The sequence below is a fragment of the Anguilla anguilla genome, chromosome 1, assembly GCF_013347855.1.
Source record: "Anguilla anguilla isolate fAngAng1 chromosome 1, fAngAng1.pri, whole genome shotgun sequence".
NCBI classification, from domain to species: domain Eukaryota; kingdom Metazoa; phylum Chordata; class Actinopteri; order Anguilliformes; family Anguillidae; genus Anguilla; species Anguilla anguilla.
In genome coordinates this window covers 40,961,445-40,982,882 of record NC_049201.1, presented here as the reverse complement: position 1 = coordinate 40,982,882, position 21,438 = coordinate 40,961,445, and the positions used below count along the sequence as shown (strand labels likewise).

At 38.4% G+C, this 21,438-nt stretch overlaps 1 protein-coding gene across 3 annotated transcripts in view; it reads right to left on the bottom strand.

Moving 5' to 3' along the window:
* The window catches only part of vwc2 (von Willebrand factor C domain containing 2), a 90,128-nt gene that overhangs the window by 47,654 nt on the left and 21,036 nt on the right, over positions 1-21,438 (bottom strand). For all 3 annotated transcript variants that reach the window (XM_035403028.1, XM_035403019.1, XM_035403016.1), the window contains exons 2-3: positions 13,244-13,910; positions 6,418-6,547 (exon numbers count right to left, since the gene is read on the bottom strand). In XM_035403028.1, the coding sequence (XP_035258919.1) occupies positions 6,418-6,547; positions 13,244-13,837 (724 nt within the window). In that variant the 5' untranslated portion in view covers positions 13,838-13,910. The remainder of the gene's footprint in view (positions 1-6,417; positions 6,548-13,243; positions 13,911-21,438) is intronic.

Here is a 21,438-nt window from a genome sequence, read left to right as displayed (position 1 = left end):
AGCAGAGCTTAATAGGAGCAGTTCAACAACAACACAAAATCTCCTGTGTAGTGCGCTGAATACACAGTAATTACTTTTTCACATGAGTGACATAGGTGTTGGGTAACTTTTTTCATTAAGTAAATGAAATAACCACTGACAAATTAGTTTTGTGTTTACTCAATTTCCCTTTGTTTAATATTACATTTTGTCTAAAGACCTGAAACCATTCAGTGTGACAAATGCAATGCAATAATAGTGGAAATCAGGAAGGGGAAAATACTTTTTCATGGCACTGTAAACTCTTGAGGAGTTTATTTAACACAGAACACTGTACAGTGTATCTTCATTGGATGTGGAAGAACTGATGTATCTTTGTTTGCCACATAAGAGTGTAGGCTATCCAGGAGTACGGACAGCACAGAACAAAATGCATATATTCCAGCTGTAGCGTCAATTGCCAACTGAATTAATCCAGATGCAAGATAGTGTAATGTTGCAAGGAGCATGACTATTGCTGGGATGGAGTGGGAACATGTGGGAAGTCATCTTTTATTTTCCCCAGAAAAGTTATTATTTCTATAGCTGGGTGTTTTGTCACAGAATTTGCAAGTATCATGGATTATATTATTTTGGTCTCTTTTTTGGCAGTGCCATGAATTTTAGTGCTCTCTGTGATTTTTTCAAGCACTCCTGTAGCTATAGTCAGTGAAAACAGGTGCCCAAAGATTCAAACCTCACAACATATACCAAATCTAATGTTAAAGAAATAACAACAAACTCTGTGTTTTATTATTTTAGTAATGTAATTTGAAAATGCTCTGTATGCTCTGTTTCTAACAATGTTCTGTTAAAGGCAAAAGGCATGCTCTTTCTGTGATAGACAAACACAAGTTAATGCACCAGCCTATCAAGGCATTCATTCATATTATTTAGCTACTAGCAGGAACTGCCCACTGATTTTTTTGAAACTTCAAGCAAGTTACTGTCCATGCCATTTCAATCATTTCCCACGGCTGTGCATGAGATCCTTTGTTTAATTTAATAAATTCATGTTTTTAAACACGGTGTGATTTCTGCCTCTTTTTCCAATATTCTGTGAATTTTATCTTTTCCGTGCCTGCTCTGTGACTTTAGCCAATATTTACGTTGTTAATTGTGCAAACCTTTGATGGAATACATAATCAGCCATACTTACAATATCTCCACCCATTTACGCAGAATTCTCTTTTAAAACTCATATGAATATATCCAGGGGTTAAATTATGTGCACAATACATTAAAGATACAACTATTTTGAGCTGAGACATTCATTGGTTTGTACCTTTTTCTCACCAACCTCCCACCGGATCTCAGGGTCCACCCAACTCCCAAATCCGAATTTAACCCCTGCATATATCCTTGCAATGACTTGCGTAGATCACACACACTGCGCTTCCAGCTCAACGCACCTCTTTCATGCATAGAACGCATGACTCTGGGGCAGAATGCGTCATATCTGAAAATATTTGCAAAAGGCTTAGTAACTCTGGCCCTACGTGAGCTGTAGTGTGTAGTGCGTAAAAAGCAGCTGGTGACACCGCATGTTTATGTTGTGTATGTCTACACTCCATTCATGCATGTATACAGCTGCAGTTGCAGACAATTGGTCATTCTAAACTGGGGTGGGAACTGGATATGCTCAGCCCTGCATTTGGCACCAATTAAATTAAATGCATATTTTTTACAGTTATGGCCATTAGTTAAGTATTCATTAATAGCCTACTAGAGATTCTGATAGGTAGACTTCCATTTAATCTCTAGTTTCCTCTCTAACAATCTAGCATTTCCAGTTCAACAGTGTTGACACTTTAGGTTTAGGTAAGTAATACAGTACATCAGTATGTAAGACCCTTTCACTATTCCAGGCAATATGCCAAAACATCTGAAATAATAACACAGTGCAGACCTTTTCTGAATGCAGTTAATTAAATCCTTACATCTACTGCAAGCACCTCTGTGTAGTGATGAGTCATTTGGAAACAAATTGCTCTTTCTGAACAAGTCCTTTTCTTCATGAAAGATACATCTATTTGCAAATTACACAGTGACTCTTTTCTCTCCCTTCCTCCAGTTCATTGAATGATTTGATTCATTTTCACAAAAGTCAATACAAACTGTCTCAATATCTCTGTTGTCAGTCCTGTTTGTTTGAGCTAATGGATGTAAATTGATGGAAGTCAAATGAGTGAGTGAGTTAAATAAATGAGTTGGGACTCAAATGAATAAGATAAAACGAATGAGCCAAAAAACCTGAGCAAGATAAATAACCCAACTTGAAACACCCAAATGTAACAGAGGAGTGTACAATGAGACCCATGCTAAATTCATACCTAGCTTGTATCTAAGAGATAGCAGTTTGGGCAGGCATAGTTAGTTAGGTTCCAAGATAACTTTTCATCACAACTAACTCTGGACAGGCAGAGGTTACGACTGCACACCTAGTAAGTGTCTATGCACTCCACTTGTGTTTCCATCGGCGACATTTACAAGTTGCATGTGCATGAAATATTTAAAATTTTAACTATGTTTCCCTTAATTTCATCCTGTTAATGGGAAATACATTTTTTTGCAAGTCCTGGGATTCTAGTTCCCGGCCACAAACGCTACATCAAACTACCTCTGCATGAAATGGCACACATTTGTGATGTTTTTATTGGTGACTTTAAATTGGTGACTACATCTATTATACATAGTCTTGATAGCTTCCCTGAGTAATCTACATTGACCTCCCATTAACACTAATTAACCTCCATGCCCCCAAAGTCCCTGTGTAACTCACTAGCGCTGTGGCCCAGAGCTTGACTGCATGCTCAAAGTAATCTCCTGGGCACGCAGAAGACAACGTAATATAGACAAGTATTTGTCATGCAAAAACATTTTTGACAGATTAGATTACTTCCATTTTTTAAATAATTTGAGGATTATTGATATTGTGTGGGAGGTCCAGCTTAAATGTCGTTTTTGGTAAAACACCAATGGAAGGATTAAATTGTGGGGGTCTGGGTAGGGAGTAATGTACTTTCAGTAATTACAAAATTTTCAATAACACTAAAGTAATTTTTTAAAAGCTACAGCAAAAGCTGTCCTCTTTTATATCTATGTATACAGTATTATAAAAGTCATGCTGGTTATAAGATGACGCACATTTAAAATGTACCTCTGTGGAGAAAATGTTATTGTGGCAACAAATACAACGCAGGGGAAAGTGTAAAATGTGTCTAGCCAATCTGGTTTGCGGCTTGTATGCTGGTTCTGAAATAACCCAGATAAAGGGACTTGTAGTATAGGGGATATGAGGACAGCCGTCCCCATTTCCAGTCTACAAGCAGATGAAAATGACATACTGTAAACAACAGAGTGGAAGTTCAATATCCATCACCTATTTATACAAGCAGTCAGCAAAGGTCAAGCTTCTGGAGACAAATGACTGGTAATGGCACATATGGCTTTGCATCACTGAACCACTCAGGGAAATGTTTGTTTGAGAGTGGGTGTGTGTGAACATGCATATGACAGTCAATGTGTGCCTGCTTGTGTGTGAGGGAGAGAAAGAGAGGGAAGGAGGGGAAAAAATTGGGCCACTGCATAACTGAACCACAGTAAATGTGGCCTCCTATTATGGCCTTAGTCAGCATTTAAATGCAGTTCAGACACTGATACACACACTGCTATATCTGTTAATGGATAACTATCACACACCTAGCTATCTACACATTCAAAGTTATTTACCGTCCCTTTTACCTTTTATAAGACACAGGGAAACAGAAGCCTGTTGAAAAACAGCAGCAGACCTACTCTGTGACTTTTTAATTCATTGGTTCTCAAAATATAGCCCAGGGTAAGGGTAAACATGACTTAACCCCTTTGCGCAAGCCCCCTAGTGGTCTGTACACTGGCGTGCCTTGATTGATCAACTCAGACGTTTAGTTCTCCTGCAACCAAACTATGTGTTGAAAACACGAACTCTATGTTATAACTATATTAGTAGATGATTCAGGACACCTATGCAAAAGTTTCTAAGCGCCACCGTTGTCGCGCCTGTTGTCCATTTACCGAGCACCCCCTCCCTGCAGTCTCATCTGAAACTGCACCCCCTACCCACAACCCACTGCAAATTAGTGTCTATCTGGGCATTCATAAAAATATTCTTTCACTACTAAAAATTCATATTCCATTATAACAACAACATAAAGCATACAATAAAGGCATGCCAGTACAGCTGTGAAAAATGCTGCTCACTGAACAATGAAATAAACAAGAGGAATTTTTCTAAAATTATAAGTCATTCTACTGTCAATATCTGGGACTAAATATGGAATAAATATACAACCCTATCATTTGTTTTATGCATAGAGATGTCCCTTTTGAGACTTGTTTTGGACAATCCGTTTGTGAAATATACGCTCATTCGTGACACCTGGGTACCTTCCAAAATAGTACGTAATAATGTGTGTGTAATACCACACATGCTGTTTAGTGTTGTCGCCCTTTGTACAACTGACAATTATTAATCTCTCCAATAGGTGACAAAATAATCTTTCTAACAATGTATAATATGTCTAAGTTTACTTTTGGAATAGCGTTTTATAGCTCAGCATAACCAAAAGTTTTGTCTCATTATCGCTGTCTCACACATTCACTCTGTGGTAGCAGTAAGAAACTGCACCCGGCAAAACTTTATCGATGAGTTTTGTCATTTCTTGGACAAATATGATTATTCTTGAGAACTTCTGAGCATGGCTAAGTCAGAAAAGGAGAATGACAGCATTGATTCTCTTTCTCTATCTACTGAACACAGATAAGATTACATCCATATGTAAGTGTTACTGCTCAAAATATTTTGGTCATAAATGTTTTTTTTTTAATTGAGTGTCTAAATATTTTATAATGAGGACATTTCACACTGTAACGTAAGCGTTTGTTGATAGCTTAGTAGGGTTTTTATTTCAAGAACCAGATGTGACGTGAGCTAGAACATTGCCAAAACGTGGTTGAATATTGTTTAAATGTCGTCCCATCCCCATACAAGAAAACATTACATACTGTAGAGTACAGAAAAACATACGAGAGTTAATGATTACACATTTAGGTGCTGTACCACATTGTGTGATAATGTTTTTGCATTATGTTTTTATCTGATATCAATATTTCATCTTAAACCGGCATAAGGGGCACATGTATATGCTTTATAAATGGACAAAAAGCATTATATTCATTTTTGGAGAGATTTTGGATGTTTCTGAACCCCTAGATGTTTTATACGACTGTACAGGACAGCTTGTAATTCACACTTGAAAATCATGCAAAAGTGAGTTTCTTGAGTTGAAACAGTGGATTTGTAGTGAAATACATGATTATGTAGTGATTTTCAGCAATGCATAATTTAGACATTTTGAATAGATTTGGATACGCTGGTTACACTGCTTACTTTTTTCTTAATAGAGCTTTAGTAGTTCTGTACATCCACTCTTAGATTTTACACATTGTGGTCAAGGAGTTTTTGATCCAGGACATGTAAAATTTAACTTGTTTTATATATGTGATCTCAGTATTTCATTGCAAACTAAAAATTATGAATATAAAGGAATCAAAGTTAGTGTTGTAAATGGTACAAATGTTCTGCTTTCAATTTTTCAAGTCTCTCTGATGCTCACAACTGGAGTCATAAAGCTTTAAATAAGGTACCCCCTAAATTGACAAGGATTTGGCAGATTTGGCATGTGCACAAAAGGGTTAAAAGGCTGACAGGGCTGTGGCTTACTTTTTAAAGGCTACTTTAGCTGCATCTTACCAGTAGCTTAGTATTTGAGTCTCACAGTGTGGCCCTTTAACCTTTTTTTTATCACCTTTCTAATATCTTGGACATACAATAGCATCCAAAATGGGCCTGTGATATATTCCAAGGTTTCTCTTAGCCAAAACACAGTAACAATTTTTTAACTGTCCATCAGAACTTGCTTGTAATAAAGGCAATTAATAATCTCACTATAGTGCTTTGGCTTTTTTGTTCTTGATCATTGACTTACCAAAAAAAACCTTTTCTTTAATTGCTATTTGGTATTTTTACCATGCATCCAGGCAGTGGGGCTAATCCATTTTTCTTTACATTGTATTTTCAGTTCTGACTTGGTCAATGGACAATGTCCATGGATACATCAGGTGCATTCAGTGTACCAAACTGGATTTTAATATCTCAGTTTCATGTAAGTATCGGCACTGTGGCTGTGTTGTGCCAATTTCCATTGATAATATAAGAGTTAGCTTCCATGAACAGCATGTTCTTTTGACTGTGGTCATAAATATGTTACGATTTGGAAGAGCAGGTTTGTGGCAGTAGCCGCTGGACTCCTGCAGCAGTGAGGCCATTAGAGAGGTCTGGGGATGTGTCGCACTCACCACTCTTACAGATGGGACAGCACTGCTCAGGTTCGTACTCCGGGTCCACACATTCCGTTTGGGCACAGGCAGCCACTGTGCACAGCACCTCCCCATTTGGCTCACAGCGGCATCTCTCACAGGCCGACACCTGCTCCACACATACATGACAGCACACTGTTAGAACACGTACGTCATAGTGCATTGTTAGAATGACTCTCATTAACTTGATCTCTTTCTCATCCACCTCCATCACAGTATACTGTAAGAACACATACATCACAACATGTAGTCAGAATAAATCTGTTCTTATCCTAGCCTCCCCTTGCAGGTGGCTGCCATCATGTTAAAAAAGCGTATTCAGGGAGGGAAGAACTAAGCCGTCTTTACACAGAGCATAAATAAGAACGCCAATACAATAAAAGAACGTCGGTGTTAACTGGTTTCATATTTCCCGGCTCTGATCCGGCATTTTTTAATAGTACAGCAGTGTAAAGGCGGCTTGAGTTAGATTAACAATTTAGAATGTTACCATAAAGCAGGTATTGAAAAGTAGGTAAACTCCTCTGAATAGAGACTTCAATTAAACCATTTCCACAGTCTGTTAGTAAGCAAGTTAGAGCCTCTCAGCTTGTAATTAGCAATTTTTTTACAAATTCATAGAGTTTTCATTCACAGAATGGAATTAATATTGTAGATCATACACATTATGATCATTAATCTAATCATTTCCTATGACACATCACAGTTAATAAATATCAGAACTATCATAAATCTCTCATTCTGGGAAGCTTGCTGAAGCAATTCATCTACAGGCTCTACAGGCTCTACATGCATTAACATACAAAGGCATCAGCTGTCTGACAGATCATCATATGAATATTCGATGGAAGCCGTCAACCTGTTCAACTACAGATGAAGTGTTTTCCTTCATGTCATGTCTGTGCAAGCCTGACTTGTAGACTGTGATGTGAAAAGAACCAGCCAGACATCATGTGCTTTGGAGGAGAGCACATGCGGAAATTGCAGCAATGGGTGCAGCTGAAAATTAAATCTGGCATTCCAAATTAGGAGAAAAATGAAAAAAGCATAACATATTTTTTTAATGGCGACCAGGGATAATTAGAGTACAATAGCAACTTACTCAATGTGGATTGTGAAATATGTTAAAATGTAATTTCTAATACAGCGTTTGAGGATTCAAAAGCTATAACAACAACATTAATAATAAATAGAGCTGCAAGCATTAAATACAGGGTCTAAGCACAAGGAAACAGCCCTGATGGGAATAAATATATGCACACAGAAATGCTGTGGACACGGTTCTGTAATATTATACAAATGTTGAGGCTTTTACACTATATCTGGAAAATACAAACAAAGCATACAGTTGCTTCAAGATCAGCAATCATTTAGCAATCAGTAAAAACACTGAACTAATTATACAGTGAAAGACTAATATGATGTGATCATCAGTTCCATTCAAAAAATTCCACTGTTAAATTGAAGTGCCGAGTAAGTGACTCACCAATAACCTAAAGACCAATGACAGAGTAAAACAATGCGCTACTGGCACACTGCATGCTAATGGTTTTAATTTATTCAGAATCAGTAAGCTACTTCACAGTTGCAAATAGCACTTCAAGAATAATTATCTTTAGACCACAGGATGAAGATTACAATAGACCAGCTCTTACAAAAACACAAAAAACAACAGTCTGAGGTGGGCACAGGCAAGGGTGAAAAGCACAGGGGCAGAAAGGCCCATGAGAGGAAGCATGACTTAAATTATGATTTAATGAAGCCTACAGTCAGTATAACCATTCTTAATGACGAACACCCAAAACTGTGTTCAAAAACAGGGTACATAAAACATTTGTGAGATGCATTTGCAAAGGAAGGTGGTTCTCTACCAAAATGACTGCCTTCTGTGCCATAAAAAAACAGGGAAGCTTGGTATTCTGCTGCAGAGCAACTTTCAAAATACATTGTATTTTATTCAAGGTTAGTGGAGATGAACACTACACCCAGTATCGCTTCATCAAAGGAGACTAGGACATTGCTTGAACTTGGAAGGCATTAATATTTTGGAGAAATGGTCTCTGATTCTGAATCCGATTGACCTCCTCCAGGAGTGAGTTAGTAAAGTAAAATTCACGAGACTTGGAATAAATTTGAGTAGCTGATGAATGCATATCAAATGCAAGCACAACAGGTTCATAGCATAGGCAGAACAATAAGCCATTAATATAAAAAACATTTTCAAGAAAGTAGCGGAAAAGTTCACAACCAAGAATATTACAACCCAAATCAACTGAAAAAGAATCAGCTCAGAAAATACTGAGAGCTATCTTCTATTGTATATTGCACATCTAGTTCAGTGTGCATTATATGCAATAGACATTGTGATGCTACCACATTGCCATAGTATGAAAAATCATCTTTGTTACCAAGAAAATGTACTTATGAATACTTGCAAACATTGGAAAAGGGGGGGGGGGCAGGGGAACAAGAACATGTCAGCAGATATAAAGCTTGTGGTGATTATTCTCCAATAATAGTAAAGCATGATAGAAAAAATCCAGTCTAGTCTAAGATATTAGGTAAAGAATGTATGCAGCCTTAAAGTGACAATAATATGTTGGTGATCCAGTAAGCCACTAAAATAATATTTTGGGGAATCCACATAAGGATTATGATGCTTTATTTTGCAAGTATCATGAAATGAATAGGCTTTGTGCAATTCACAAAGAATCCACATTGAGTGAAAAAGGCACATCCAGGCACATAGAGACAAAGTGTGCCGTCTGGGGCATGCATATTTAAATTGTGAAATTGAAATATATGTCAGTCTAAAATTTCTACTTTTCATGCAAATTGAGTGCAATACAGGACATGTCCAATTCACAAAGATGATCACAAATTACCATTCACAATAAGCATTGACATTTTGTAGACCGTGGCAGGTCTCAAGTTCCAGTACAAGAGGAAGAAAGCACTAATATGCAAAGTGTGAACCAGTACCAGCCTCAAATGTAAACGAACGCAACAAAGAAAATGAAACTTGGTGTCTCTCACCAGAAACAAATATCTCATGTAGGCTAATCTGACATACTCGTGAACAGCACTCAAGGTGTGGATTTGCATCAAAACTCATTAACCTGGCACGCACAGAATTTGCAGGTGTTGCAGTATAAGTAACACAAACTGCACTTATTATTTTCCTTAGTGGATCTACACCATTGTATCTACAGGAACATTTGCTAGAATTGGCATTAGGAGTGGACATATTCCGTAAAGTCTTGATGAGACCACCACAGTACATTAAGATGTAGGCAATTAAAACCAAAGCAGGTGGCAAAAAATAGAAATTGGAACAACTGCAATATTTATTGAAGGGTTACACATTGTATGTGCCAAAATTGGGGGGAAAATAAAGTCTATACTGAAAAATTAGCTCATTGGGCTCATTCTACAGGAATAGTATTTTGAATTGCCTTAAAATGCATTTAATTTTTGTCACTGAAAATATGTGATACAATATTGACCTTTTAACTTAATGAATCCACTCAAATTCCACCGTAATGTATTTAAATAATTTTTATATACCAGTCGAAGAATGCTTGCACTATCCTTTTTGTCACTGCTGTTGTACATTGTAATAATATAAAATATTTTTCAGAATTTCATTTCTCACTTAAATCTGCTCATACAGGCAAAAACAGTATAGTAATTAATAAAGTAGAATCCATCTAATTGCATAATGAATGGACTATCGCATAATTTGGGTGTTTGCATAGAATTGCCAAATCCCAAACCATTTCCCATTCATTTCATTGTAAAGAGATTGCATATTTGCATAAACCATTACCAAATATTTTGGGTATTTTTTATGGAATTATGTCCAATTACACATAAAGATTATGCATAACGATGTATAAATATAAGGTGAAAGTCGACAGATGCCTCACGAAGAAACCGCCACTTGCTCTATAAAGACACAAAACCACAAACAGTTATGAAAGTACTGTTGGTGATTCCTGTTGAAAATCATGTCTTTAGCGGATGACTGCTTGGCACGCGCGGTTATCAGCACTCTCTGCCTACTGTATCATTCTTTTATGCAATTAAACGGATTCTACTGTAATTAATTTAGTGTGTCTAAGGTTGCAAGCTGTCATGGCCAAATATTACCAATAAATGCACGGACCATTTCTAATTGTTTTACAGGTTTTTTTTATAGACGATATAGGTGGCTTGAAAAAACACTTAGGCCACCCGCCTAAGACATTTCAACTCAGGAAAAATATATAGTATATATTGAGTGATAGAAGCTATCAAATCTTAATTCACCAAGAAAATGGAAAACAACTTGAACTTAATTTACTTATTAGCTAGCTAGTAGGTGGATAGTAACACAAACACCAAACTATTATATATAAAAATTTTATGGTCCTTTTACTTCCTTTATACAGTGCCGTGAAAAAGTATTTGCTGCTTTCCTCTATTATTGCATATTGTCACACCAAATGGCTTCAGATCTTTATACAAAATGTAATATTAGACAAAGAGTAACTGAGTAAACACAAAACACATATCACATCACCCATGTGAAAATTTACCCTCTTAAACTTAATAACTGACTGCACCACCTTTAGCACCATTAACTGCAATCAAACATTTCTATAATTTCATATCAGTCTTTCACATTGCTGTGGAGGAATTTTAGTCCACTCTTCTTTGCAGAACTGCATTAATTCAGAAAACTTGATAGGTTCTCCAGCATGAACTGCTTATTTGAGGCCTTGGCACAGTATGTTTATTGTCAGGACTTTGATTAGGCCATTCCAAATTTTGTTTCTTTTAAGCCATACAGATGTAGACTGCTACAGGGCAGAATTCATGATTCCTTCAATAATAACAAGTTGTCCAGGTTCCGAAGCAGCAAAAGCATCTCCACAGAATCACACTACCACCACGTTTGTCTGTTGGCATGATGTTCTTATTTAAAATTGTGTACTAGCTTTACACCAGATATAGGCTAATGGGACCCATATCATCCAAAAGTTCCACTTTTGACTCATCTGTCTATAGACCATTACTCCAAAAGGCTTGGGGATCATCCAGGTGCTTTTTTTCAAATGTGTCGTCAGCATTGATGTTAGCAGTGGTTTCCACATTGCTACTCTCCCATGAATCCCATTTTTACCCAGTCACATTGTGGAATTATGAACACTGACCTTAGCTGAGGATAGAGAGGCCTGCAGTGCTTTGTGTGTTCTTCTGGGATCTTTTGTAACTTCCTGCACCCTATGCACCCTAGGAGAAATTTTGTCAGGTAGGCCACTCCTGGGAAGATTCACCAATCTTCCAAGTGTTCTCTATTTGTATATTATGACTCTTACTGTGTCCCACAGCCTTAGAAATGGCTTTAAAATCGTTTCCGGACTGATATATTTCAACAACTTTTAAAAATCTTTCCTTTGGTCGTGGCATAGTGTGCTTGTGGAAACACTGTAGTGACTACTTCACTCAGATGGTAAGGGTCAATATGAGGTTTAAATTCAACGGGACACACTGCGATCAAGCCTGGCTGTGTTCAGTCAGCTGAATCTAATTATCAATTAAATTTAGTTAATTGGTTGCTTCAGTAACTAAGGGGGCAAGTACTTTTCACATGGGTGATTTGGGTGTTTCAAAACATTATTCATTAAATAAACAAAGTAATAATTTTTTAAGTGTGTTACTCAGGTTCCCTTAGCCTAATATCACATTGTGTCTAAAGATATGAAATCATTCACCGTGACTCATATGCAATAATAGAGGAAATCAGAAAGAAGGCAAATACTTTTTTGCAGCACTGTAATATGAAAATATTCATTTCATTGAAAGGAAATTTTTTTCAAACAAAGCAGGTAGAATTAAGACCTGAATTTAGTATGGATCCGAATTTAAACAATTGTCTTGTTTGCATGCATTCAGTTGAATACATTTTACCTTCAGACACTGTGATCTTCTTCCATTACAAGTTCTGGCATGTCTGTTTCTTAAACCCCATTGACTAGTTCATTTTGTACGGATTGTTCCACATGTTGTTAGAAATGGTGTTTTTATTCTTTCCTCAGCTGTACCATTGCCTGTGTTTTTTTACCTACATTATGGCATAGGGAAAATTTTCTTCTGTATTTTTGCTCACATCACATCATTTCCTTTTATCATCTGTTATTTGTGTTGTTTTCATTTGAATTCATCCAAATGTCTGTCCCCTTTGCTCTATTGTATTCCTATGCTGTAATATACCATTGTAACATTGTACCTAATTGATCATTACCTGTTTCCTGATGTGTAGATTAACATTTTCCTTTTCTCATGTTGGCCTCACTACTAGTGCCTTGTTGTCCCATATCCATTTCTAGGTGCCTTGCAGCATGAGTGTGTAAGCATGACACTGTTTCCAACCCTTTTTGATGCATGTCTCCTGCTGCAAAATTGCAAATGAGGGTGATGAATTTCTTTGATTGCTTAATTAGGACCAGTCTTAGTAAATTAGTTGTTAATACGTTGGTATGTGTGACTGCAAGAAAGCTACAATGGAGCTACAATGGAGCAGACATTTTTGCACTACACCTATTTCTTCAGTATGTCTTCCCCTCAATTTCTCTCCCCTTGATATCTTCAGTATATTTTACAGCATTGTGGCTTTACATTACAGTATATGAAACTTTTTTTCTGTTTTTGGACCTCCAACTTCTGAAATAATTCTGATGCTCTGGTGCAGACAGAATCAGAGAAGCTTAACTATCTCTACATTTAGTGAATGAAGGTGTGACCAAATTTCAGCTCTAACCTTGAACTCTTGCAGCGATCTGTAGACCTTGCCCCGGAATTCACAGTAGTTTTTCATCTCCTTGCACTGAGGGCAGCACTGGCTGTTGTCCACACGGATACAGCGTGGGTGAACTTTAGGACAGTCTGGCTTTGCGCAGAGAGGACCCTCCTCAGTGCAGAGACAGGGGCATGTGGAAGGCCCAGGGGTGAACTTCTCACCAACACCAAACACGAAGCCACTTTCATCCACACAGCCCTTCCCACGGTAGTCTGGGTATGCATACTCCTCCAGAAAATCCTGGGAGATTGTAGAGTCACTCGTGGGGCCTTCATCCCTCTGCTCCAGAGAGACCAGTGCCGAGGGCTCTTGCCTGATCCCAGAGTGAAATGAAGTGGAGTTTATCTCTCTCTTCTCCTCCAGGCTTGTCTCCTTGAGGCCCCGCTGGGGGGAATGGCTCAGCCCCCCCTTAGAAGCTGGCTGGGGTTTCAGGTTCTGTACCACAGTTCGCTCCAACTGTTTGCGGCTCATGGACAAATGGGCCATGGGATTGCCAAAGATGCCTGTGATTAGGCAGTATGCCTCAAAGAGGACCCAGGGAAGGACTGCCCTCATGTCTTCCCACCACTTGCACAGGAAGACAATCTCACATAGCTCGCTTCAAGTAACTGGCATTCTTCCTATGCATCTGCAAAGCAACCACAAAGACATATGGTGTTACTTTCACGATTTGTTTCTCAATACTTATCAATAAACATTTGTAAGACTGCATCCAGTTCTAAACCTGTGCTTTTCTTTGAATTTAATTTTCATTTGAATTTGCATTAAGGAATTTCCATTAAAAAGCAATCATAATCAATTTTGTGTGCGAGCATTGCCCATTTTATTAGCCAAGGGTTAAAATGTATTTGATAATTGTTTACCTTTCAAAAAAAAAACTTTTTAAAAAAACATGTATTCATTCAGCACATTTCATAAGAAGTGCAGAAAAAGTGGTCAGCAACACAAGGAAATTAGGTAGTAAAGGTCATTGGTCGCTCGGTGTGAGTGGGTGGGATTGAAGACAGAGGCAGAGCTTCTTTGATTTAAAACACAGGCTAAGAAATCCTGCATACCATGCCTTCTATTGGTAACTTCTCTTGGGCTAATTGCTAATTAACAAAAACCAGGCAACCACTTGTGAGGATGGAGTTTCCATTGAAAGCTACTAGCGAGGTGGTGTTATGCTATGGATTTGGACTGCAATTCTCCCTCATGGATACTTGTTATAGCAGCAAAAGGCGGACCAACTCCATATTTATGCCCATAATTTTAGATGAGATGTTGGATGTCAAATGTCCACATACAGTTTGAATTTGAATTTATTGAAAGGATAGCCCCTTGAGATGTAGCATCTCATTTTCAAGGGGGTCCTATACTTTTGGCGATGTAGTATATATGTGTGGTGGTCCAGAGAAACGCCTCAAACATGGTTGACATTTTGGCAAAAGGTCAAAAAACACTGAAAAAAATTTGTGAAAAAACATTGGGTCCTATTTTAACAGTTGAGTGAAAGTGCAATTGTCAAATGCTAGTGGCAGCTCAGGGCGCTGGCAAATTAGGGTGACACCAGACTTTACCACAACTATGGCACAGTTGTAAAAGAGGCTAGTTCAATAGGAATAAATGAATTGTGGGTGTGATGGGGGTTAAGTTTATTTCCAATCAGATCCCCCCATATTTCACCCTTAAAAAACAGTGCATTAGCGACACAACCAACTGTTAATTTCATCATGGATGAAGAGGAAGTGCATGAAAAGAGCCTCTCAACAAACCATTACTTGAGTTGTCAAAACAAAGGTGAGACCAAATAGTTTTCATTTTCATATTTATTTTCCCCTCAAAAAAATATTTTCTATTTATTTGCTGGTGCTTCTTTGTTTCTTTGGTATCAATTTTTGTTTAATACCACAATTTAAAATAAGCGATCAAAAAAATGACCACTTAAACTACATTTCATTAATTTAAGACATGCACTTGATATGATACACTCAGTGGAGAAACAACTCTGATGCCAACCAGTCCCTGTTCTCTCGTGCATTTTTGTATACATTTATGCACAGCTTTTGCACTGTTTACATCCATTTATACAGCTAGATACATTGCTCAAGGGTACAACAGCAACATCCTATCTGGGAGCTGAACCTACGTTACAAACCCAGTTCCTTAACCATACATTGCCACCACTATGTTCTGGAGAATACAGCAGGCCACACAATGCATTGACTTTCTGAGGGCTATATTGTAATGTACTGCCCAACTGGGCCAAACATCCAAGACACATTTATTTAAATATTTCAAATGCTCTCTCAATCATTGATCTAGCCTTGCCAAATGCACAAATAAAAGAAAGTTGTGTTCTGGGCTCAATGTACAGTATGAAGTAAGTAACCACAGTTTAAATGGATAACCTAACTGCCATTGCACTGTAAATGTACTCTCTATAGCACTACCTCATACAGAACCTATTATGGACTCCATTTGACTGCAGTGACAGCTAAAAAATTAACATAACAAGAACGAGTACACCTACATGCATATAAAGAATGTGTATCTTACACTATTTGACAGGTGTAGAGCTGGTCTCCCAGGTTCCTGGTGTCTCATTTAAGTAGCTTGCATTAATTAATGCCTAAATAGCTGACATTGGACACAAAACTGAACACAGCTTGCATATCAGTCGAATTGAAATACAATATTCATGCATTCATATATACTTAAACACAACATACCACAATTCAGCAACGTTTGCAAACCTGATCTGGGTTGGTTAAAATGCAACACAAATCTGCAAATGGGTTTACTGCAGACCAAAAACTACCAAAACCTGTTTGATAATTAACAGTATCTTGCCACAGTGACCTTGCAACCTTTTCTCTTCCTGTCTCTGAGGGGGGGGGGGGGGGGGGGGGGGGAATGCACAACTCGATTGTCACTAAAGCGTGTGTAGTTGTGTGTCAGTGCGTGTATGTATGTATGTGTGTGTGTGAGGGGGGGGGGGGGGAGAGCAGTTGACCTGACGCATCATAACAAAGTAGTAAACTTCCAAGCTGGTGGAAGATAATGTGAGTGTTACTCATCACTTGAATGAATTTATTCATATTAATAAGGGTAAAGTTCCCAGTAGTGGTGTTTTAAAAGAGCTGATCACTGACTAGCCTACTTTACTGGTGGTGCTCAAAACAACAGTGGTAATTCAAGAGAAAGCGAATATACAGTAGTGCTTGAGGGCACAAACCTGCCTTAATGGCATTGTTCAACATTAATTTATCATGTCAACTCTTTTTTGAGGATTGCCAATTATATACATGCGATTTTTGCATTTGTATGGAAAATACTGACAAAAATAATAATTAAATGCAACTTTAACTGAGAAATACAGTAAGAGTTGTGATGAACATGACATTGTGTGGTGGTAATGACAATGTGTACCAGATGCGAACCACTTATAAAAACATTTTATTGCAACCATTTAAAAAATCCATGGTGCAGAAACTGATAATATTCATCATAAGAAACTAAATTTAAAGTACGACATGCAACATGTATGAATTACAACATTGGCAGAAGATAAAAATGACATGCAACGTGACCAGTCATTTAAGTCATTGAATCAACACAGAAAACAAAACGCAGAAAACAGTACATAACAAACTGATTGATTAGGGTACCATTTGGAAGACCTTAATTCCATTGTTCCTTTCTATCTTTTATGGTATAGCTAACAAAGTGCACTGCAATCTCTTTTGCTCAGTGACAGACCAGGGCGTCAAGCTCCCCATGTCTGTTAATCAATGGACAGGTCTCAGAGATAAGTCCAAGTACTTTCTCCTGTAAATAACAAATGATGTCATCCCTGGCTAAAATAATTGACTGGGGCCAATACAACTCATCTTAACAAGAGCACTATGATCTGCATCAAAATCTTGATTCCAGAGTGAAGGTCCTTATTATACTCAACAACACAACCTTCCAATAAGTACTTCATCTAAATGTTCAATGGGCTGGAAGACACTGTGAGATGTGCTGACGTGTTGATTATTTCTTCACGCACATTCTCTTTCAGTTCACAGTTTTAAAAATGTTTTCCACCTTGCTCTTCCACTCCCTTCTCCATGTTTATTCACAGACTTGAAGAGCTATTTTATGTCATACTGGGAACACTCTTAGTACATGCATTGTTTTGCAGGATGGACAGAACACAAAAGATCTCATTTGGATTTTAAGGATGATGCATGTGATTATTTTGTGATACTAAAGTATGAACTGTATGGTGGCATGGCGTATGCACAGGCAGCTGTCTCTATCCAGGGCTCTGGGTTTAACAACCCAGAACGGATGTGTTTTGCAGAATTCTGTTTGGGATATTTGAATCTCTGGATACTCCCCCTTAAACTTTGGATGAAGGCTCTCCATTGCGTGATTCAAGAAGTGCTTGTGTATTTTATCCTTGGTCCTTGTCAGCCTTTCCTTTTAACCTGCAGTGGCCCTCCTGTTATCATCCCATAGAATTTTGAGATTTTCTCACTCTGTGGCTTTGCTGATTGTATCGCACCATGAAGACATTACATTACATTACAGGCATTTGCCAGACGCTCTTATCCAGAGCGACGTACAACAAAGTGTATAACCATAACCAGGAACAAGTATGTCGAAAACCCTAGAGAGAAGTACCGGTCCAAGTGCAGGGAACAACCGCATAGTTCAACTTGGACCGTGAAGGTTAAACTGATTAACACTAACACAAACGAGCAACAACGCAGTCTACGCAAAAATACAAGCAGCAGTTAAGACAGGTTCATTAACTAAGTCACCTACGAAACAGCTACCTAGTTACAACCCTAAACTTACAGTCATTTAAGAGATTACAGGGAGGTAGGGAGGGATGGGGAGAGGTGCAGCCTTCAGTGGTCGCTTGAAGTGGCTCAGTGTCTCAGCTGTTCTGACCTCCACGGGGGGGCCAGAACAGACAGGAGACGTGTTCGGGAAGCGCAGGTGCGAAGAGGGGGAGGTGCCAGGCGTCCTGAGGTAGCAGAACGGAGGGGTCTGGTTGGCATGTAGGGTTTGAATATCTTGTGGAGGTATGCTGGGGCTGATCCCTTGACTGCCTGGTATGCTAGGACCAATGTTTTAAATTTGATGCAAGCTATAACAGGCAGCCAGTGGAGGGTAGTGAGCAGGGGAGTGACGTGGGAGTGTCTGGGGAGCATTCTGAATGAGTTGCAGGGGTCTGATGGCAGATGCCGGTAAACCAGCCAGAAGAGAGTCCAGGCGGGATAGTACCATTGCTTGGACCAGGAGCTGGGTTGAGTAGGTGGTGAGACTTGGACTAATTGTTGTTTCCTTCATTGCTTTCGGTGAGAATTCAAATTCTCTTTAAAAAGTCATCACCAAGTGGTACTTCTTCAGTATGTTGCCTGGGAGAAGTTTTGAAGCCACTTACTTGTACTCTTCCTTCAACTCTGCAATGAAGGCAATAAGCAAAAATAGGATCCTTTTTGGGTTTTCCCATGATTTGTCCTTTGGGGATTCTAGTCTCTCAATTTTCAGCCGATCTTTTCTGTATTTGTCAGCTCTCCTCAAGCTTCCTCAAGTTTGATGTTTACCTTGCAAGTTCTATGTATATTTTAGATTTCTTCAAACTTTTTTCCTTCCAGTAGTTCTTTGATTTCTTGTTTCTGCTGCAGTTAGGGAAAAGTAAGTGTACCAATGTTGGCTGCCAAGATTCTTGGGGCTTTTGGTGACTGAGGTCATGCATGGCCTGATAGGTAGATATTCATTACAACTCTTTTCTGTATAGCCTGCCTTCTATTTGGTTGATTACTTGTTGATTACTTCACCATACTTCTTGATACTCTCCTGTTACTTTGCTGTTCTTGCTATGTTAGCTCAGATACAGGTTTCACTTGACTACCGTTTTTTTTCTTCAGATATCACTCCATTTTCTCTGATACTCTGGGTATACATACATTCATCAGCCACTTTATTAGACGCACATGTCTAGTACTGGGTAGGACCCCCTGTTGTCTCCAAAACAGCTTGAATTCTTTGCGGCGTGCATTCAACAAGGTGCTGGAAACATTCCTTATTTTTTTTTCGTCCTGACTCCATAGAATCTTGCAGTTCCTGCAGATTTTTCAGCCACACATGCATGCTGCAAACCTCCCATTCCACCTCATCCCACATGTGCACTGTTGAATTGCAATAGATTCTTCACACCATTACACAACTACCACCAGCCAACATCAGTGACATAAGGCAGGGTGGATCCATGGATTCAAGCTGTTTCTGCCACATTCTAGAAAAGTAGAAAAAAATCCAGATTTATCAGAGCAGGCAAAGTTCAGGCATCAAGTTTTCGTGATCACAAGCCCACCTTTTTCTATTAATTTGGTGAAGATCACATAATGTTTTATTTACTCATATTCTTATTTTCTATGTTTACATTCTTGTAGAAATTTGACAAGCGCTACCTATAGTAAATATAGTCTATGTCCAGGTTGTACATAACACCATGTCTGATCACATGCACATATGGTCTTCTAGACTATTATTTTTAAATGGGCCAATGAACGGCACTCACTCACTGCTCTGATGAAGGCTTGCTAGCCTAAATGTTAACTGTGCTGCATTAAAGCATTATTATATTTGGAGCACTACACAATATAAGTGTGTGAATCTCACTTTGTTCAAGTTTTAACTGCACCTAAGCTATTGGGCTGGCGTGCATGCATTTCTTCGGACATTACACATGCCCACTGTAGCCTCATCTTCCTGTTCTTAGCTGACAGCAGTGGAACCCGGTAGGGTCTTCGGAAACTGTAGCCCATTCTTTTCACTGTGTGTTCAGAGATGCCCTTTTGCACACCACCATTGTTAAAAAAGTAAAAGATAGTTTTCAGTACCTAGTCTTGATTCTAGGCTTTTGATTGCACTTTGGAGTCTGTTATTGGCATTTGTCAACATGATGACCAAAGTTGTGCCAAGGAAGCCAGTATGAGGCTGATGAATAAGAAATAACACTCAGAGACATAGGTCAAACCTTAGGCTTACCAAAGTTTACTGTTTGGAACATCATAGGACTGGGCAAAAAAAAAAAACCTCAATATTAGATGTGCACAACAACATGTGTGCATAATGTCTTTTTGAAGCTGACTCAATAAAACAATAACCATGCTCGGACAATCCCATGTTTCCTCTAAATATTGTTCCAAAATTAACAAAAAAAAACAAAAAAAACTTGCAAAACAATTCACAACAAGTGCAACATAAAAAATGCATAGCTGTCAAATGAATATAAGTGGTTGCACATTAGCTCGACAACATAAAAAATGGTAAAACAAATTCTCCCCTGTACACAATATTTTTTCAATAGACTCAAACTCTTGCGTGGGGTCTGTGGGATGCACAGAAAGAAACAGTGCACACCACACTGAATGATAACAAAGCACACACAATACAAAGTGAAAATTAACAGAAAAAATGGCTTCTTCAAGCACAAACTAATATTTTCCCTTTTATGTTGCCTTGCACAGGTCTTGTGTAAAGCAAATTTGTTCTCTGGCTGTTCTTACATTTTTTAGTCAGGAACTCAAGTCTATTAAGTTTCTGGCTTGAGTGATGCTCAGTGGCATGGCACAATGTTGCCACTGGAACGAACTACCCTCCAAGGAAAAAGGACAAGCTGACAGGGCTTGTTCAAAAACCAGAGTCAACCTTGGAATTGCTTTTCCTCAATGGCGACACCTATCGAACAAGACCAGGTCAAAACCTAGTATATGACTGGACCTAACACACGTTATCCGGCCGACCAATGGTGTGACTTCATAACTCGGCTGACCAATGGTGTAACTTCATCACTCACTCAATCACTCACTCAGTCACAGACATTTGCTGTTGCGGTCCAGCCAAAAACAGATACAAAGATAAAAAGAATACAATGGAGGTGACTGAGTGGGGTTGAGGAGGAGACTTTGATTGTAAAAATAGGACCACAGCAAAACTAAAAATTCAGCATAGTATGCTTTTAACACTAGAAAGGCCAGAGCCGATGCCGTTGGATGTTTGGACTTTAAAAACAAAATGGCTCCAACACCATGAATGCAAATCCTTGCATGAATTTTCCTAAATATTTGGGCTTAAAGTAACAGTGAATTCTAAAAAAAATCAACTCATAA